We start from the raw sequence: 18,704 nt of genomic DNA, 5'->3' as shown, positions 1-18,704 counted from the left end.
AGTTGTGAGGACTATCCCGTGGTGCTCAGCAGGGAGGTACTACAACACACAGGCACAAGTAGGAAGGCTACTGATTTCCACTTGCAAAGGGAACTCTGGATGTGCCTTCGGACCGGCCGGTCTCAGCAAGCCCTGTTAGCAGTGCTCTGGATTGTGGATGCCAAAGTCTACAGTAAAAGGTAAAGAGACTGCAACCTTGTGTCCTCGTTATTTACCGTGACCTAAACCACCACCACCTACACCTTTAATTGGACGCCCCTTAGCAGGGCCACGGACCGGGTAGGGCCACCGTGACATCCCCAGAACATCCCCAGAACGAGACAGAGGGACCCGGTACCGAGTACCCCATTGCCCTGTGTCTGGGGGCGCACACACACACACACACACACACACACATTTCAGCCAGCGCTAGATATCATAAAAGCCGGTAATTCAATTGCCGGCTTTTGCACTCTCCTTCCCAAACCCGACATATGAGACATGGTTTACATACAGTAAACCATCTCCTATTTTTTTTGCATATTCCACACTACTAATGTTAGTAGTGTGTATGTGCAAAATTTGGGCCCTGTAGCTATTAAAGGGTCAAATCGCGGAAAAAAATGTCGTGGGCTCCCACGCAATTTTCTCCGCCAGAGTGGTAAAGCCAGTGACTGAGGGCAGATATTAATAGCCTAGGGAGGTACCATGGTTATTGTGCCCCCCCCCCCCCGGCTAAAAACATGTGCCCCCAGCCACCCCAGAAAAGGCACATCTGGAAGATGCTTATTCTGGCATTTGGCCACTCTCTTCCCACTCCCGTGCAGAGGTGGGATATGGGGTAATGAAGGGTTAATGTCACCTTGCTATTATAAGGAGACATTAAAGGGAACCTGTCACCACGTTTTTGGAAGATGGGATAAAAATAGCGTTAAATAGGGGCAGAGGTGGGCGTTACATTAGTGTGTTTGTTATGCGTTTATTACCCACCTAAGTTGCCGAAATACCTTTGCAAAGTCTCCGTTTTCGCCTGTCAATCAGGCTGGTCTGGTCAAAAGGGCGTTGTCTTCCCCCAGATTTTGCGTAGTTTTCCGTTGGTGGCGTAGTGGTGTGCGCATGCCCAAGGTCCCGAATCCTCTGCCAGGGGATTTAAAAGAGCGCGCTGTTCGTTATTTCATTGGTGATCGGTGGGCGCGGCCATCTTCCTTTGGCCGCGCGTGCGCAGAAGCGGCGCTCTGCTGGCCGCGGCTTCAGGAAAATGGCCGCGGGATGCCGCGCGTGCGCAGATGGATATCGCGGCGGCCATTTTCCTGAAGCCGCGGCCAGCAGAGCGCGGGGGAAGTCTTCTGGGGGAAGACAACGCCCTTTTGACCAGACCAGCCTGATTGACAGGCGAAAACGGAGACTTTGCAAAGGTATTTCGGCAACTTAGGTGGGTAATAAACGCATAACAAACACACTAATGTAACGCCCACCTCTGCCCCTATTTAACGCTATTTTTATCCCATCTTCCAAAAACGTGGTGACAGGTTCCCTTTAAGCCAGATTAATAATGGAGAGGCGACAATTATGACACCTATCCATTATTAATCTAATAGTACGAAATGGTTAATAAAACACACACATTATTACAAAGTACTTTAATGAAATAAAGACACAGGGTGTTTTAATATTTTTTTTATTAGACTCTTAATCCACCTGAAGACCCTCGTTCTGTAAAAAAGGAAAAAAAAAAAAAAAAAAAAAAACAAAACCAATATCCCATACCTTCCGTCGTTCTGGTCACGTCCCACGATGTAAATCCATCTGAAGGGGTTAAAGCATTTTACACCCAGCTCTGCTAATGCAGTGCTGTGGATGTAAAACCCCGGGGAATGTCCTGTAGTTACCTCGAGTCGCGGTGATGCGCCCTCTGCTGGACGTCCTCATATGAACTCGAGCCTGGGAATTTTTCCCAGGCTCGAGTTCATATGAGGACGTCCAGCAGAGGGCGCATCACCGCGACTCAAGGTAATTACAGGACATTCCCCTGCATTACATTCATTCACAACATTTTACAGACAGGAGCGACTGCATTAGCACAGCTCCTGGCTGTAAAATGATTTAACCCCTTCAGATGGATTTACATCGTGGTACTGACAGAGCAACGGAAGGTATGGGATATTGTTGATTTTTTATTTTACCTTTTTTTACAGGACGAGGGTATTCAGGTGGATTACCACGATAATAAAATATTACAACACCCTGTGTCTTTATTTCATTAAAATACTTTTTAATAATATGTGTGTGTGTGTGTTTTATTAACCATTTCGTACTATTGGATTAATAATGGATAGGTGTCATAATTGACGCCTCTCCATTATTAATCTGGCTTAATGTCACCTTACAATAGCAAGGTGACATTAACCCTTCATTACCCCATATCCCACCACTACACGGGAGTGGGAAGAGAGCGGCCAAGTGCCAGAATAGGCGCATCTTCCAGATGTGCCTTTTCTGGGTTGCTGGGGGCAGATGTTTTTAGTCAGGGGGGGGGGGGCAATAACCACGGACCCTCTCTAGGCTATTAATATCTGCCCTCAGTCACTGGCTTTACCACTCTGGTGGAGAAAATTGCACGGGAGCCCACTCCAATTTTTTCCGCAATTTAACCCTTTATTTTACAAGCTACAGCGCCCAAATTTTGCACATACACACTACTAACATTAGTAGTGTGGAATATGCAAAAAAAAAAAAAAAGGGGATATGAGATGGTTTACTGTATGTAAACCACGTCTCATATCCTGTCGGGTTTGTGAAGGAGAAAGAAAAAGCCGGCAATTGAATTACCGGCTTTTCACATACATCTCGCGCTGAATACTATATATATATATATATATATATATATATATATATATATATATATATATATATATACATATACATATATATATATACATACACACACATACATATACACATACACACTGTATATATGTTTTAACGAACATTTGAGCACATAAATCCACTAGATGTCGGTTTTGCAAGCCTGCGAGAAAATATCGCAGTACGGATGCCATACGGATTACATACGGAGGATGCCATGTGCAAAATACGCTGCCACACCCTGCCTACGGATGACATACGGATCACTATTTTGGGAACTGTAGTATAGTGACCTAGGTTGTAGGTAGGGGGCGCTGTATGAGCTTCCCAGAGTGTGTATAGAGGCGTATCGAGGCCATAGGAATGCATGATAATCACAGATATAAGTGTGGTGGTGAGTCAAAGTCCGGCATTATGGTGAATGGCCGGTGTGTGTGTCGCAGAGGGAGACACTCTGCACTGTCAATCTGAAGCAAAGACGATGATGATGACAAGTGAATTGTGTGTGTTTAGCTAGGGAGATTGGCAGGGCTAGATCTGAGAGATGGGAGGGTCAGATTAGCCAAACACACTCCCATCTAGGGGAGTGGTTGGTAGCATATAATGTGACTGAGGTTTGATCACATGGGCTCTGAGTGTGGATCTGAGTGGTTTGTGCTGGAAGGTCCTGGAGAGAGCCCCATGTGTTGGGAGTGGCGGCTCCCTGAAGAGCACATGGCAGGGGCTCTGGACCTCGCACAGACCAGACTGTGGAACGGATGGAGATCCGTGGTGTACTGACCGGGGTCAGTGTGAGAATGTCGGAAGGATGCCTCTAGTCTAGTGGAGAGAGGTATCCGAGAACCTGCGCAGCAATGGCAGGTAACGAATGGAGATTCGTGTATAATGCTGACCGGGGTCAGAGAAAATGGAAGACTGAGTGTGAACGTCTGAAGGATACCTCTGTGGAGGAGAGGAATCCGAGAACCTGTGCGGCACCAACAGGTAACGAATGGAGATTCGTGTATTGTACTGACCAAGGTCAGAGTGAGAGACATTGTGTATGGGCACCTCAGAGGCTAAGAGGTGTCCAGGAACCCGTGAAGGTTGCCAACGGGTAACGATCTGAAAACCGTGTATAATGCTGACCGGGGTCAGAGATGAACTGTGGTAAAGTTGAATATGTCCAGATACTGTTCAAGCTGTTACTAAGTTCCTGTGGATGTGGTTTATGTTGTGTAAAATAAACCTAAGAGAATGTGTTTTGATAGAAAACCGTGCCCGAGTGCATTAATCCCGTGCCAAGCGAGTGTCCCCCAAGACACGTAGTAGGCGCTATGCTACAGAACATTTCTGCGTATTACAGCCGTAAAATACGGACCGTATTTTCATACGCTGAGTGTGACACCGGCCTTACAGTTGTTGTCTCTTATTTCTTCAGCAGGGATTTGTGGCGTCACAGGCTTCTGTAGCACCACAAGGCCCAGCACAGCAGGAGATCCTGTAGTGTGGCGACCACACTGCAGAAATCCTCAACTAGTGTGAGGACCTGCAGTGCACTCACAGGTGACTGACAGGTCATAGAGCGGTCACACTGCCGCTGTGCCCTGTGATTGATGCAATTGTCGATCGCGGCAATCAGTGGGTCCAGGCCATGCCTGGCGTTTTAGGCACTGGCCTAGGATCGGTGCTCTTACAGCTCCGATCCTAGGGAGGTCACAGCACAATCACATTGCTGCTGGGCCCTGCTATTGGCATGATCGATGTAATCGATCGCGCCAATCAGTCAGTTCTGGTGATGCCAGGCACCAGCCTAGAATAGATTACATCGGTACTCGATCCTAGGCTGGGACATCACTGTTTCAGGCAATCAGATTGCCTGAAACAATGGGAAATACTGCGATTGGCTGTTCAATTCTGGACAGCCAATCACAGCGATTGTGGGTGCCTGAGGTGGACACCCCCCCAGGATGACGGCATCATCTACCCATTAGTAAGACGGTGCCGGAATTTTAATGCGATAACCGCGACTTTGGTCAGTGTCGCATAAAAAAAAAAATTTAATTAATAATATTCCATCCATGGTCAAATAGGCCTAGGTCACATGGATGGAATAATATGTCAGAAAGGAGATAGAGATATTTTTTTTTTAAATAAGTAAATTGTGACTTGAGGCCATTCTGGGGTATAAAGACCACCAGGGCGAGGGCACTAGGAGTAGGATCACTGCTTAGTGACATTTCAGAATTAGGGACCTAGAGTCGCTCAGGGGAACATTCATTACACGTATTAGGAGACGCTTGCGCTTTAAGTTCCCATCTTGTGTGTACCTTTCCTTTTATATAATACACATACAGGTAGGAATTTGTTGTGAATTTACCTTTTGGCTCCCTCTAGTGGTTACTAGTGATTTGACTCTGGGTATGTCATTCATCCCTTGTATACTCACCTGGGTCGTTAGGTCAGGGGTGTTGCTATATAAGCTCCCTGGACCTTCAGTTCAATGCCTGGCAACGTTGTAATCAGAGCTAATCTGTTGTGCTCTTGTCTTCTGATCCTGTTTCCTGCTAAATTAAGCTAAGTCTGCTTTCTTGCTTTTTGCTATTTGTTTTTGTTTGCATTTTTGTCCAGCTTGTACATAATCTGTATCCTAACCTTGCTGGAAGCTCTAGGGAGGCTGGAGTTCTCCCCCCGGGCCGTTAGACGGTTCGGGGGTTCTTGTATCTCCAGTGTGGAATTTTGTTAGGGTTTTTGTTGACCATATAAGTTATCTTACTACATTCTGCTATTAGTAAGTGGGCCTCTCTTTGCTAAACCTAGTTCATCTCTGTGTTTGTCATTTCCTCTTACCTCACCGTTATTATTTGTGGGGGGCTTGTATCCGACTTTTGGGGTCTATTCTCTGGAGGCAAGAGAGGTCTTTGTTTTCCTCTTCTAAGGGTAGTTAGTCCTCCGGCTGGCGCGAGACATCTAGCGACCAACGTAGGCATGTTCCCCGGCTACTTCTAGTGTTGGCGTTAGGAGTAGTTATATGGTCAACCCAGTTACCACTGCCCTATGAGCTGGATTTTTGTACGTCGCAGACTTACTTGTTCCTCTGAGACCCTCGCCATTGGGGTCATAATAGTTTGCCAGGCCAGTATTAAATGTTAAATGCATTGCAGAAGCGGGATTATAAGAAAGAAAGTTCTGAGTTTTTTTTTTCTCTCTCTCATTTTTTTTTCTTTTCCCCTTTACCTCTGAGTGGCTTGTGTTTGCTGCAGACATGAATGTCCAGACCTTGATTACAAGTGTGGATCAGCTTGCTGTTCGTGTGCAGGGCATACAAGAGTATGTTATCAGAAATCCTGTGTCAGAACCTAAGATACCGATTCCTGCACCGTTTTCCGGAGACCGATTTAAATTTAGAAATTTCAGGAATAATTGTAAATTGTTTTTGTCCCTGAAACCCTGTTCATCTGGAGACTCCGCTCAGCAAGTAAAAATTGTTATTTCTTTTTTACGGGGCGACCCTCAGGATTGGGCTTTCTCGCTGGCGCCAGGAGATCCGGCATTGGCTGACATTGATGCGTTTTTTCTGGCGCTCGGTTTGCTTTATGAGGAACCCAATCTTGAGATTCAGGCAGAAAAAGCCTTGCTGGCGATGTCTCAGGGCCAGGACGAGGCTGAAGTGTATTGCCAAAAATTTCGGAAATGGTCCGTGCTGACCCAGTGGAACGAGTGTGCATTGGCTGCAAATTTTAGAAATGGCCTTTCTGAAGCCATTAAGAATGTGATGGTGGGTTTTCCCATTCCCACAGGTCTGAATGATTCTATGGCCCTGGCTATTCAAATCGACCGGCGGTTGCGGGAGCGCAAGACCGCAAATTCCCTCATGGTGTTGTGTGAACAGGCACCTGATTTAATGCAATGTGATAGAATCCTGACTAGAAATGAGCGGAAAATTCATAGACGCCAGAATGGCTTGTGTTACTACTGTGGTGATTCTACACATGTTATCTCTGCATGCTCTAAACGTCTTACTAAGGTTGTTAGTCCGGTCGCCATTGGTAATTTACAACCTAAGTTTATTCTATCTGTAACTTTGATTTGCTCACTGTCATCGTATCCTGTCATGGCGTTTGTGGACTCAGGTGCTGCCCTGAGCCTTATGGATCTGTCATTTGCCAAGCGCTGCGGATTTGTTCTTGAGCCATTGGAAAATCCTATCCCTCTTAGGGGTATTGATTCTACGCCATTGGCAAAAAATAAACCGCAGTTTTGGACACAGGTTACCATGTGCATGACTCCCGAACATCGGGAGGTAATACGTTTTCTTGTTCTGCATAAAATGCATGATTTGGTTGTTTTGGGTTTGCCATGGTTACAGACCCATAATCCAGTCTTGGACTGGAAGGCTATGTCAGTGTCAAGTTGGGGCTGCCATGGAATTCATGGAGATTCCCTGCCCTTGTCTATTGCTTCTTCTACGCCTTCGGAAGTTCCGGCGTATTTGTCTGATTATCAGGATGTCTTCAGCGAGTCTAAGTCCAGTGTACTGCCTCCTCATAGGGAATGTGACTGTGCAATAGATTTGATTCCTGGCAGTAAGTTTCCTAAGGGGAGACTGTTTAATCTGTCGGTACCTGAACATACCGCGATGCGTTCATATATCAAGGAGTCTCTTGAGAAGGGGCATATCCGTCCTTCTTCCCCTCTTGGTGCGGGATTCTTTTTTGTGGCCAAAAAGGACGGATCTTTGAGGCCTTGTATTGACTATCGGCTTTTAAATAAGATCACTGTCAAATTTCAGTATCCTTTGCCGCTGTTGTCAGATTTGTTTGCCCGGATTAAAGGTGCCAAGTGGTTCACCAAGATAGACCTTCGTGGTGCGTACAACCTTGTGCGCATTAGGCAGGGCGATGAATGGAAAACCGCATTCAATACGCCCGAAGGTCATTTTGAGTACTTGGTGATGCCATTTGGGCTCTCTAATGCACCTTCAGTTTTTCAGTCCTTCATGCATGACATTTTCCGGAAGTATCTGGATAAATTTTTGATTGTTTATCTGGATGATATTCTGTTTTTTTCTGATGATTGGGACTCGCATGTGGAGCAGGTCAGGATGGTTTTTGAGATTCTGCGTGAAAATTCTGTGTTTGTAAAAGGCTCAAAGTGTCTCTTTGGTGTACAGAAGGTTCCCTTTTTGGGGTTTATTTTTTCCCCTTCTGCTGTGGAGATGGATCCAGTCAAGGTCCGAGCTATTCATGATTGGACTCAACCCTCGTCAGTTAAGAGTCTTCAGAAGTTCTTGGGTTTTGCTAACTTCTACCGTCGTTTTATCGCAAATTTCTCTAGCGTTGTTAAACCGCTGACGGATATGACCAAGAAAGGCTCTGATGTAGCTAACTGGGCTCCTGCTGCCGTGGAGGCTTTCCAGGAGTTGAAACGCCGGTTTACTTCGGCGCCTGTTTTGTGCCAGCCTGACGTCTCACTTCCCTTTCAGGTTGAGGTGGATGCTTCGGAGATTGGGGCAGGGGCCGTTTTGTCGCAGAGAGGCCCTGGTTGCTCTACTATGAGGCCTTGTGCCTTTTTCTCTAGGAAGTTTTCGCCAGCAGAGCGAAATTATGACGTGGGCAATCGGGAGTTGTTGGCCATGAAGTGGGCATTTGAGGAGTGGCGTCATTGGCTCGAGGGTGCTAAGCATCGTGTGGTGGTCTTGACTGATCACAAAAATCTGATGTATCTCGAGTCTGCTAAACGCCTGAATCCTAGACAGGCCCGCTGGTCATTGTTTTTCTCCCGTTTTGACTTTGTGGTCTCGTATTTACCAGGTTCTAAGAATGTGAAGGCCGATGCTCTGTCTAGGAGCTTTGTGCCTGATGCTCCTGGAGTCGCTGAACCTGTGGGTATTCTTAAGGAAGGAGTTATCGTGTCTGCTATTTCTCCAGATCTGCGACGTGTGTTGCAGAGATTTCAGGCTGGTAGGCCTGACTCTTGTCCACCTGACAGATTGTTTGTGCCTGCTAGATGGACCAGCAGAGTCATTTCCGAGGTTCATTCCTCGGTGTTGGCAGGGCACCCGGGAATTTTTGGCACCAGAGATCTGGTGGCCAGGTCCTTTTGGTGGCCTTCCTTGTCAAGGGATGTGCGGTCATTTGTGCAGTCCTGTGGTACTTGTGCCCGAGCTAAGCCTTGCTGCTCTCGTGCCAGCGGGTTGCTCTTGCCCTTGCCTGTCCCGAAGAGACCTTGGACACACATCTCTATGGATTTCATTTCGGATCTTCCGGTGTCTCAGGGCATGTCTGTCATCTGGGTGATATGTGATCGTTTCTCCAAGATGGTCCATCTGGTTCCTTTGCCTAAGCTGCCTTCCTCTTCTGATCTGGTTCCTGTGTTCTTCCAGAACGTGGTTCGTTTGCACGGCATTCCTGAGAATATTGTGTCGGACAGAGGATCCCAGTTTGTTTCCAGGTTCTGGCGATCCTTTTGTGGTAGGATGGGCATTGATTTGTCGTTTTCGTCCGCTTTCCATCCCCAGACTAACGGACAAACGGAGCGAACTAATCAGACTCTGGAGGCTTATTTGAGGTGTTTTGTCTCTTCTGATCAGGATGATTGGGTGACCTTCTTGCCGTTGGCTGAATTTGCCCTTAATAATCGGGCTAGTTCCGCCACCTTGGTTTCGCCATTTTTCTGCAACTCTGGTTTCCATCCTCGTTTTTCCTCGGGACATGTGGAGCCTTCTGACTGTCCTGGGGTGGATTCCGTGGTGGATAGGTTGCAGCGGATCTGGAGTCATGTGGTGGACAACTTGAAGTTGTCACAGGAGAAGGCTCAGCGTTTTGCCAACCGCCGCCACGGTGTGGGTCCCCGACTTCGCGTTGGGGATTTGGTATGGCTGTCTTCTCGATTTGTTCCTATGAAGGTCTCCTCTCCCAAATTTAAGCCTCGCTTCATTGGTCCTTACAAGATATTGGAAATCATTAATCCTGTATCCTTTCGCCTGGATCTTCCGGTGTCGTTTGCCATTCACAACGTATTTCATAGGTCCTTGTTGCGGCGGTACGTTGTGCCTGTGGTTCCTTCTGCTGAGCCTCCTGCTCCGGTGTTGGTTGAGGGCGAGTTAGAGTACGTGGTGGAGAAGATCTTAGATTCTCGTCTCTCCAGGCGGAGGCTTCAGTACCTGGTCAAGTGGAAGGGCTATGGTCAGGAGGATAATTCCTGGGTGGTCGCCTCTGATGTGCATGCGGCCGATTTAGTTCGTGCCTTTCACGCCGCTCATCCTGATCGCCCTGGTGGTCTTGGTGAGGGTTCGGTGACCCCTCACTAAGGGGGGGGGTACTGTTGTGAATTTACCTTTTGGCTCCCTCTAGTGGTTACTAGTGATTTGACTCTGGGTATGTCATTCATCCCTTGTATACTCACCTGGGTCGTTAGGTCAGGGGTGTTGCTATATAAGCTCCCTGGACCTTCAGTTCAATGCCTGGCAACGTTGTAATCAGAGCTAATCTGTTGTACTCTTGTCTTCTGATCCTGTTTCCTGCTAAATTAAGCTAAGTCTGCTTTCTTGCTTTTTGCTATTTGTTTTTGTTTGCATTTTTGTCCAGCTTGTACATAATCTGTATCCTAACCTTGCTGGAAGCTCTAGGGAGGCTGGAGTTCTCCCCCCGGGCCGTTAGACGGTTCGGGGGTTCTTGTATCTCCAGTGTGGAATTTTGTTAGGGTTTTTGTTGACCATATAAGTTATCTTACTACATTCTGCTATTAGTAAGTGGGCCTCTCTTTGCTAAACCTAGTTCATCTCTGTGTTTGTCATTTCCTCTTACCTCACCGTTATTATTTGTGGGGGGCTTGTATCCGACTTTTGGGGTCTATTCTCTGGAGGCAAGAGAGGTCTTTGTTTTCCTCTTCTAGGGGTAGTTAGTCCTCCGGCTGGCGCGAGACATCTAGCGACCAACGTAGGCATGTTCCCCGGCTACTTCTAGTGTTGGCGTTAGGAGTAGTTATATGGTCAACCCAGTTACCACTGCCCTATGAGCTGGATTTTTGTACGTCGCAGACTTACTTGTTCCTCTGAGACCCTCGCCATTGGGGTCATAATAGGAATTATGGCAGATAAAGCATGGAGCTGGTTCCCTACCCGAACTCGGAGGGAAGGTAAAGACTCCCCAGTCTCAGGAAGATCAGGATGTGTCTGAATATCTCTCCATCTCCGTTCACCAACAGGGAGGACCCGCAGCTGATCCAGCGCATCTTCCTGGAGTTCTGCAGAAGCTCCGGATACTGCAGGGACAGAGGAAGCAGCAGATGTGAACTTGTCCCTGTAGTTCTCAGACTTTCCCATCCTCTCTAGTGACAGATGCAATGGGATAATTTTCACCAACCTCTATGTTGTGTTATGTAATAGGGCAGGACCAGGTCCCATAACCAATGTCCGGGAATGGTCCTGTCCCTCTGTCTTCATTCAGGGGTGTCAAACTCATTCTCACAGAGGGCCACATCAGCATTATAGAGGCAGTTAAAGGGGCGTTTGTAATTGTAAGGGCTCATGAAAAAGTCAGTGCAACATGTACAAGCACAGATTGCAATGCATCAACTGGCCAAGGAGGGAGGAGGGGACCAAGCTTGAGGTAGCAGGGCCACAACAGAACCACCCCAGGGCAGCGGAGGCCACAACAGAGCCCACAACAGGGCCATCCCTGGGGAGCAAGGGCCACAACAGAGCCACCCCTGGGGAGCCGCTCACCTTCATGCTACTCTTTTAGGCTAGGGTCACATTGCATTAGGGCAATCTGTTTAGCGCTAAGCGCTAGCAAATTGCGCTAACGCAATGTCTTTTAAGGGGTTGCGTTAAACGTCCCTGTTAGTGCAGATCCCCGATCTGCGAGAGCGGGGAACGGACCTCGGGAGCGCCGCGGACGCTGCAAGCAGCGTCCAAGGCGCACTACAAGCAGCGTCCGAGGCGCGCTACAAAAGAACGGCACATCGCTAGCGCGTGACGAAAATGACACGCGCTAGCAATGCGCTTTAACATTGCCGGCATTGGGAGCGCTAACTGACGCGCTGCACGGCGTTAATTTCGCCGTGCAACGCTGTCAGTTACCGCTCACCCATTAACGCAATGGGAACCTAGCCTTAGGAAACGAACAGGTGGTCGACGTAGAATGACCAGTACAGGGAAAGTGGAGTGTGATCCTTCTGTGTCCTGACCTTGTGGGCCACAGAAATAAAACAGGACAGAGCGGGTCAGCTCAGGTCGGCGGACCTAGAGTCTGACACCCATGAACAAGATGCTGCACACATAAGACCATCACGTTCCCATGGGTGTTTGAACCAAAGTGCAAATAGCAATTTCGTCCGACTTTTTTTTTTTTTGCTTTCTTCTCATGTGGTTTTGGTGCTGATTTGAAGCATTTTTTCTATGCTACCAAGTGCAGAAATTCTGGTTATTTTGCTCTAAAAATGCATCTGTATTTTTCAGCCAATAACAAACGAGAAAAAAAAAAAAAACTTCCAGGTTTTTCGCTATAAAAACAACGCTTACATTAAGCATCCTATTAGAACGCAAGCCACAATTTTTGTGCACATGTTGTGTTGTTTTCGACGGTGGAATCGCATTCCGGAAAAAAAACGCAGCATGTTCATTCTCTGTGCGGATTCGCGGGGATTCCGCACACATAGGAATGCATTGATCCACTTTCCGCATGTGGCTATGCCCACCATGCAGGAAGTAAGCGGATCATGTGCGGTTGGTACCCAGGGTGGATGAGAGGAGACTCATCCAGGCCCTGGGAACCATATAATTGAGAATATATATATATATATATATATATATATATATATATATATATATATATATATATATATATATATATATATATATATATATATATCTAACACACACACACATATATATATATATATATATATATATATATATATATATATATATATATATACACACACACACACACACACACACACACACACATTATACAGTCATGGCCAAAAGTATTGTCACCCCTGCAATTCTGTCAGATAATACTCAGTTTCTTCCTGAAAATGATTGCAATCACAAATTCTTTGGTATTCTTACCTTCATTTAATTTGTCTAAAATGAAAAAACACAAAAAGCCGGATTACTCACCGGTAATGCTCTTTTAATGAGTCCACGACAGCACCCCACATGAGAGAGAGGGATCCGCCCATAGGAACAGGAAACCTACAGAATAAAAGGAGGCGGTCCCCTCTCCTCCTCAGTTTAGTTTACAGAGTATAAAAAGGGAACCGCAAAAGCTTTAGTATTAATTCTTATTCAGCAAAATATCTTAAAAACTCTATACAACCATTATTTGTGAATTAAAGAAAGAGCTGTGCATAATCAGGGAGGGTTGTAAATGGGTGCTGTCGTGGACTCATTAAAAGAGCATTACCGGTGAGTAATCCGGCTTTTTACCCTTCGCCACGACAGCACCCCACATGAGAGATTTTCAGAGAGTCATTACTCGGGTGGGATTACTGTACTAAGCACAGCTCTACCAAAGGTCAAATCAGAAGAAGAAGATAGATCAAGTCTATAATGGTTGTAAAAGGTAGAAGGTGTAGCCCAAGTTGCGGCCTTACATATTAGATGGATCGGGACATCCGCTTGTTCCGCCCAGGAGGAAGCCATGGCTCGTGTTGAGTGCGCTTTAATACCCACTGGAGGAATCTCGCCTTTTGGTGTATAGGCCAAGCAGATAGCATCTCTGATCCACCGAGATATGGTAGCTCTCGTGACCCCATGTCCTTTCTTGTGGCCCTGAAAGGAGATAAACAGAGCCCTACTCTCCCTCCATGTTTGACACCTTTCTATATAAGTCAGGATGGCTCTTCTGACATCTAAGGTGTGGAACTTATGTTGTTCAGGGGTTACAGGAGAATCAAAAAAGGAAGGGAGAAATATTTCCTGTGACCTGTGGTAGGTGGATGCTACCTTAGGGAGGTAAGAGGGGTCTGGTTTTAGGACTATACGATCATGGAATATCAGTAAGAATGGTGGGTCTACTGATAGGGCCTGGATGTCACTAACACGTCTGGCTGAGGTCAGGGCTACCAAAAGGGCTACTTTATATGTGAGGACATTTAGAGGTATAGAGTCTAGAGGCTCAAATGGGGAGCTGGTTAAGGCTTCTAGCACTAGATTTAAGTCCCACGGAGGTAGACGGGGAATATGTACCGGGTTACTTCGTTCACAAGACTTAATGAATCTGGAGACCCATCTATCAGCGGCTATATTATATCCATATAGGGCTCCTAACGCTGATATCTGGACTCTTAAGGTGTTCACTGATAATCCTAATTCTCTACCTTTTTGTAGGAACTCTAGAATAGGTGTTATCGGAACCTGATTAGTGAATGGTACTGTATGAAATTCTAAGAATTTTTTCCAAACTCTGCTATATATCAGGGTGGTAGATCTTTTTCTACTTAGTAGCAGGGTTTTTACTAGCTGTTCTGAAAAACCCCTTGAGCTTAGTAACTGCCGCTCAAGTTCCACGCCGTCAAGTGAAGCCCTTTCATTTGCGGGTGGAAAAACGGCCCCTGGAACAGTAGTTCCTTGTCCAATGGAAGAATCCATGGATCGGATAGACACATGCTTTGGAGGCAGGAGAACCACGGTCTCTTTGGCCAGAAGGGTGCAATGAGGATTACCCTTGCACGTTCCCTCCTGATCTTCCTGATCACTAGCGGAATTAGAGACATTGGAGGAAAGGCGTAAGCCAGTCTGAAGTCCCAAGGATGATGTAGGGAGTCCAGCATGTCTGGATGATCCATGGAGTTCAGGGAAGCGAATCTTTCTACTTGCCTGTTGCCTCTTGTGGCAAATAGATCTGAGGCACTCCCCATGCTCTTGTTATTAGTCTGAACACGGTTCTGTTTAAGGACCATTCTCCCTGGCGCAGCCTGTTTCGACTGAGGTAGTCCGCTTTGGTATTTTCTACTCCTCTGATGTGTAGAGCTGTTAGGGACGTAAGATGAGTCTCTGCAAACTGGAGGATCTCCCCTGCGATGGTCATCAGACTTCCTGACCGTGTACCGCCCTGACGGTTTACATAGGCCACTGTGGTGGAGTTGTCTGAGAAAACTCTTACATCTGCTCCTTGAATCTGTGGAAGAAAATAATTTAAGGCTTTTCCTACTGCTGTTAATTCCTTCCAATTTGACGAACATGATGATTCTGCCTGATTCCAGGTATCCTGGACTATGTCATCTTCCATATGTGCACCCCACACCGTAGGGCTGGCGTCGGTAGTAATTATTTTGGATGGATCTACTACCCAAGGTACACCTCCTGAAAGGTGTCCCATATCTAGCCACCAGGATAGAGACTCTATGACATCTCTAGAGAGAGTTAGTTTACTCTCCAGGTGTCCTCTTTGTCCCTGGACAGACAATACTTCGTACTGTAATTGGCGGGTATGGAATTGAGCCCAGGGTACAGCCGGGATACATGAGGACAATGATCCTAATAAGGACATAGCCTTCCTTAGTGTCATGTATGGGTTTCTTATTGCTTCTGACACCTTTGACTGTATAATCATTTTCTTTGAATGCGGGAGGAAGCTTCTTTGACTTACGGAGTCTAGCTGGATCCCTAGAAACATTTGAGTAGTGTCTGGATTCAGTCTGGACTTTTCGAAATTGACGATCCAACCCAACTCCTGCAGGGATGAGATCGTGTTAGACAACCGCATTTTACATTGAGCAATAGAGTCTCCTACCACTAGAAAGTCATCCAGGTAGGGTATTATCAGAGTGTCCTGTTGGCGCAGATAAGCCATCACCTCTAATATCACTTTTGTAAAGATGCGGGGGGCCATAGAAAGCCCAAATGGCATTGCTACATACTGAAAGTGACGAACCTGTCCTTTCATGATGACTGCCACCCTTAGATACTGCTGGTGTTCGGCATGTATGGGAAGATGATAATATGCATCTTTTAGGTCTATCCCGGCCATGACACACCTAGGAAACAAAAGTTTGATGGTAGAACTAATGGATTCCATTTTGAAGGTATGGTTACGCAGAAAGGAATTTAGTTTTCTAAGGTTTATGATGGTTCTAAATGAACCATCCGGCTTATTGATCAAGAATAAAGGGGAATAGAACCCCTTCTTTTCCTGACCCCGGGGAACCTCTATCAATACTTTTTTAGATAGAAGCGACAGGATCTCTGATTCTAGAGCTTCTTGCTGTTGTCGTCCTTTTGGAGATGTTACTATAAAAGAATCCCAAGGGATTCTATCAAACTCTAATCTTAATCCGTTTTCAATAATGTCCAGAATCCAATGACTAGATGTTATCAGCTTCCATTTAGAAAAGAAATATTTCAATCTACCGCCCACTTCATAATTAACGGTATTTGTTACGTTTTTGGTTATAAGATCCGGAAAACAGAGCACCTCTTTGTTTTGGATCCTTTGTCTCCCAGCGCTCCCTTTGCTCAGCCGGTTTGTTTCTGGTAAAGGGGCGTCTCCTGAAGGCTCTCCTGTAAGAGGGAAGATACTGGTTAGGGAAGCCCTTCTTCCGCTCTCCTGCTTTGTTTAAGAGCTCATCCAGAGTTTTCCCAAATAGGAACTCACCCTGGCAGGGGATCGCACAAAGTTTTGCTTTGGCCTGTGCGTCCCCTTTCCAATTTTTCAACCAGAGTGCTCGCCGGGCTGTGTTCACTAGGCCGGCTGACCTGGCTGTTAGGCGTAGCGAGTCCACCGAGGCATCAGCTAGAAATGCTACTGCCTCTTTCATTAGAGGGATTTTCGATAGAATTGTATTTCTCGAAGCTCCACCTCTAATTTGTTCCTCCAGCTGCTCTGTCCATACTAGCAGCGATCTTGCAGTACAGGTGCCAGAAATGGCTGGCCTGAATGCCCCCGTATTAGCCTCCCATGACCTCTTAAGTAAGGCTTCTGCCTTTCGGTCTAAGGGATCAGTCAGAGTCCCCGAGTCTTCAACAGGTAAGACCGATTGCTTAGAAGTTGAGGCCACTGCCGCGTCAACCTTTGGTATTTTTTGCCAAGTATTAAGTTCTTCATCACTGAAGGGGTAGCGTCTCTTAGCAGAGGATGGTAAAAAACCTCTTGTATGCTGTTTTTCCCACTCCTTTTTAACTAGCTCTTTAATTGTGGGTATGACGGGGAAGGACCTCCGTTTTTTCTGTCCTAACCCCGCAAACATGATGTCCTGAGCTGACTTCTTTCCCTTCTCGTCTGGACACCCCATCGTGCTTCTGACGGCTTTTACTACATTGTCTATGCTGCTATTTGGTAGACAAAGCCCTCCTTCATATTCCGATGAACTTGGCTGAGACTCCTCTTCGTCAGAGGATTTTTGTACTACCTCTGACTCTGGGCTTGTTGGAGATCGGGACCGGCTAGGCTGACGGGTACTGGTGCTACTTGTATGCGCCAGACCCTGCATTTCCTCGTGTATTATGGCTCTAACGTCGGACGGAGTCATTACGTTTTCCTGCCGTAAAGTTAGCATGATGCATTCTGCACATAATCTTTTTGTATATGAGTCCGGGAGGGGTTGTAAACATAAGGCACATTCTCTGTGTTTGGTTTTATGTGTCCTTTTCTTAGTCTAGAGGAAGGGGATACAGGAGGAACATATATCAGCATATGGGAAGAGACTCTTTTAAAAACTCACCCAGTGAAGCTGACAGGTACCGGTTCTGGAGGCGGATTCTTTGAAGAAAGATCCTTTTGTTTGGTGGCAGATCGCTTTTCCTGAGATCGATCCCCACTTTTGGTGCTGCTCCTGGCACTTGTCTCCTTGCTGGGAGACCGCTCTGTTACAGGCAAGTGCGCTACATCGGCCGGTGAAGCCATACTTACACACACCGGCCGACGCTAGCGCTGCATTTTTAAATTTGGCGCCGAATCTCCTGCCTCCCCGGACCCAACCCGGAAGTGCTCCAGCGACTTCCGGGTTAGACGCGCCGCTCCTCCTTACCATGCGGCGGCTGCTGGATAAGAAGCCAGCCGCTGAGCACGCGCGTCCTCATGGAGCCGGGCGGACCAGCGGCACCGAACCCGGACCATGGCGACCGACCAGACGAGGGGGGAGGCTGCAAACAGTGGCTCCCCCGCCGCTGCTTCTGGCACCGCAGCCCCTGCCGTTCCCACGGAGACTGACGCAGGCGGGTGCATGGCCCAGGAATCCTCTTGACTGCAGGTACTTCGGGTTCCCATAGAAACAGGAAACCTAAACTGAGGAGGAGAGGGGACCGCCTCCTTTTATTCTGTAGGTTTCCTGTTCCTATGGGCGGATCCCTCTCTCTCATGTGGGGTGCTGTCTTTGCGAAGGGTAAAAAGAATTGTCCTAAAGCCAAATTGGATATAATTCCACACCAAACCTAAAAAAGGGGGTGGACAAAAGTATTGGCACTGTGATGCTTCTCTAATTAGTGTAATTAACAGCACCTGTAACTTACTGTGGCACCTAACAGGTGTTGGCAATAACTAAATCACACTTGCAGCCAGTTGACATGGATTAAAGTTGACTCAACCTCTGTCCTGTGTCCTTGTGTGTACCACATTGAGCATGGAGAAAAGAAAGAAGACCAAAGAACTGTCTGAGGACTTGAGAAACCAAATTGTGAGGAAGCATGAGCAATCTCAAGGCTACAAGTCCATCTCCAAAGACCTGAATGTTCCTGTGTCTACCGTGCGCAGTGTCATCAAGAAGTTTAAAGCCCATGGCACTGTGGCTAACGTCCCTAGATGTGGACGGAAAAGAAAAATTGACAAGAGATTTCAACGCAAGATTGTGCGGATGTTGGATAAAGACCCTCGACTAAGATCCAAACAAGTTCAAGCTACCCTGCAGTCCGAGAGTACAACAGTGTCAACCCG

General features: G+C 46.8%; 2 protein-coding genes across 4 annotated transcripts in view; both read right to left on the bottom strand.

Moving 5' to 3' along the window:
- Positions 1 to 18,704, bottom strand: part of KCTD19 (potassium channel tetramerization domain containing 19) — a 48,631-nt gene that overhangs the window by 21,157 nt on the left and 8,770 nt on the right. The window contains exons 1-2 of one of the 3 annotated variants that reach the window (XM_077288776.1): positions 12,953 to 13,398; positions 10,946 to 11,088 (exon numbers count right to left, since the gene is read on the bottom strand). The gene's annotated coding sequence lies outside the window, so the exon portion shown is untranslated. Of the gene's footprint in view, positions 1 to 10,945; positions 11,348 to 12,952; positions 13,399 to 18,704 lie in introns of those variants that run through there. The other 2 variants (XM_077288773.1, XM_077288777.1) reach the window with 2 other exon arrangements.
- Positions 3,376 to 17,573, bottom strand: LOC143808967 (uncharacterized). The gene is made up of 4 exons (XM_077292145.1): positions 16,431 to 17,573; positions 15,209 to 16,336; positions 10,946 to 11,088; positions 3,376 to 3,381 (listed from the first exon to the last, which is right to left on the bottom strand). The coding sequence occupies exons 1-4, from the start codon at positions 17,329 to 17,331 to the stop codon at positions 3,376 to 3,378; spliced, it is 2,178 nt and encodes a 725-aa protein (XP_077148260.1). The 5' UTR covers positions 17,332 to 17,573.

This window comes from Ranitomeya variabilis, chromosome 2 (genome assembly GCF_051348905.1).
Source record: "Ranitomeya variabilis isolate aRanVar5 chromosome 2, aRanVar5.hap1, whole genome shotgun sequence".
Taxonomy (NCBI): domain Eukaryota; kingdom Metazoa; phylum Chordata; class Amphibia; order Anura; family Dendrobatidae; genus Ranitomeya; species Ranitomeya variabilis.
The sequence above is the reverse complement of the archived record's forward strand: the minus strand, read 5'-3'. Positions and strand labels throughout refer to the sequence as shown.

Bases quoted from the DNA above. Each gene is read 5' to 3' on its own strand.
- LOC143808967 (XM_077292145.1), bottom strand. From the start codon at position 17,331: ATGCTAACTTTACGGCAGGAAAACGTAATGACTCCGTCCGACGTTAGA. The intron at 16,337-16,430 runs GTGAGTTCCTAT...TCCCTCTTACAG, and splicing joins TTGTGCGATCCCCTGCCAGG to GAGAGCCTTCAGGAGACGCC. The intron at 11,089-15,208 runs GTAAACTAACTC...CTGTCCCTGCAG, and splicing joins ACAAAGAGGACACCTGGAGA to TATCCGGAGCTTCTGCAGAA.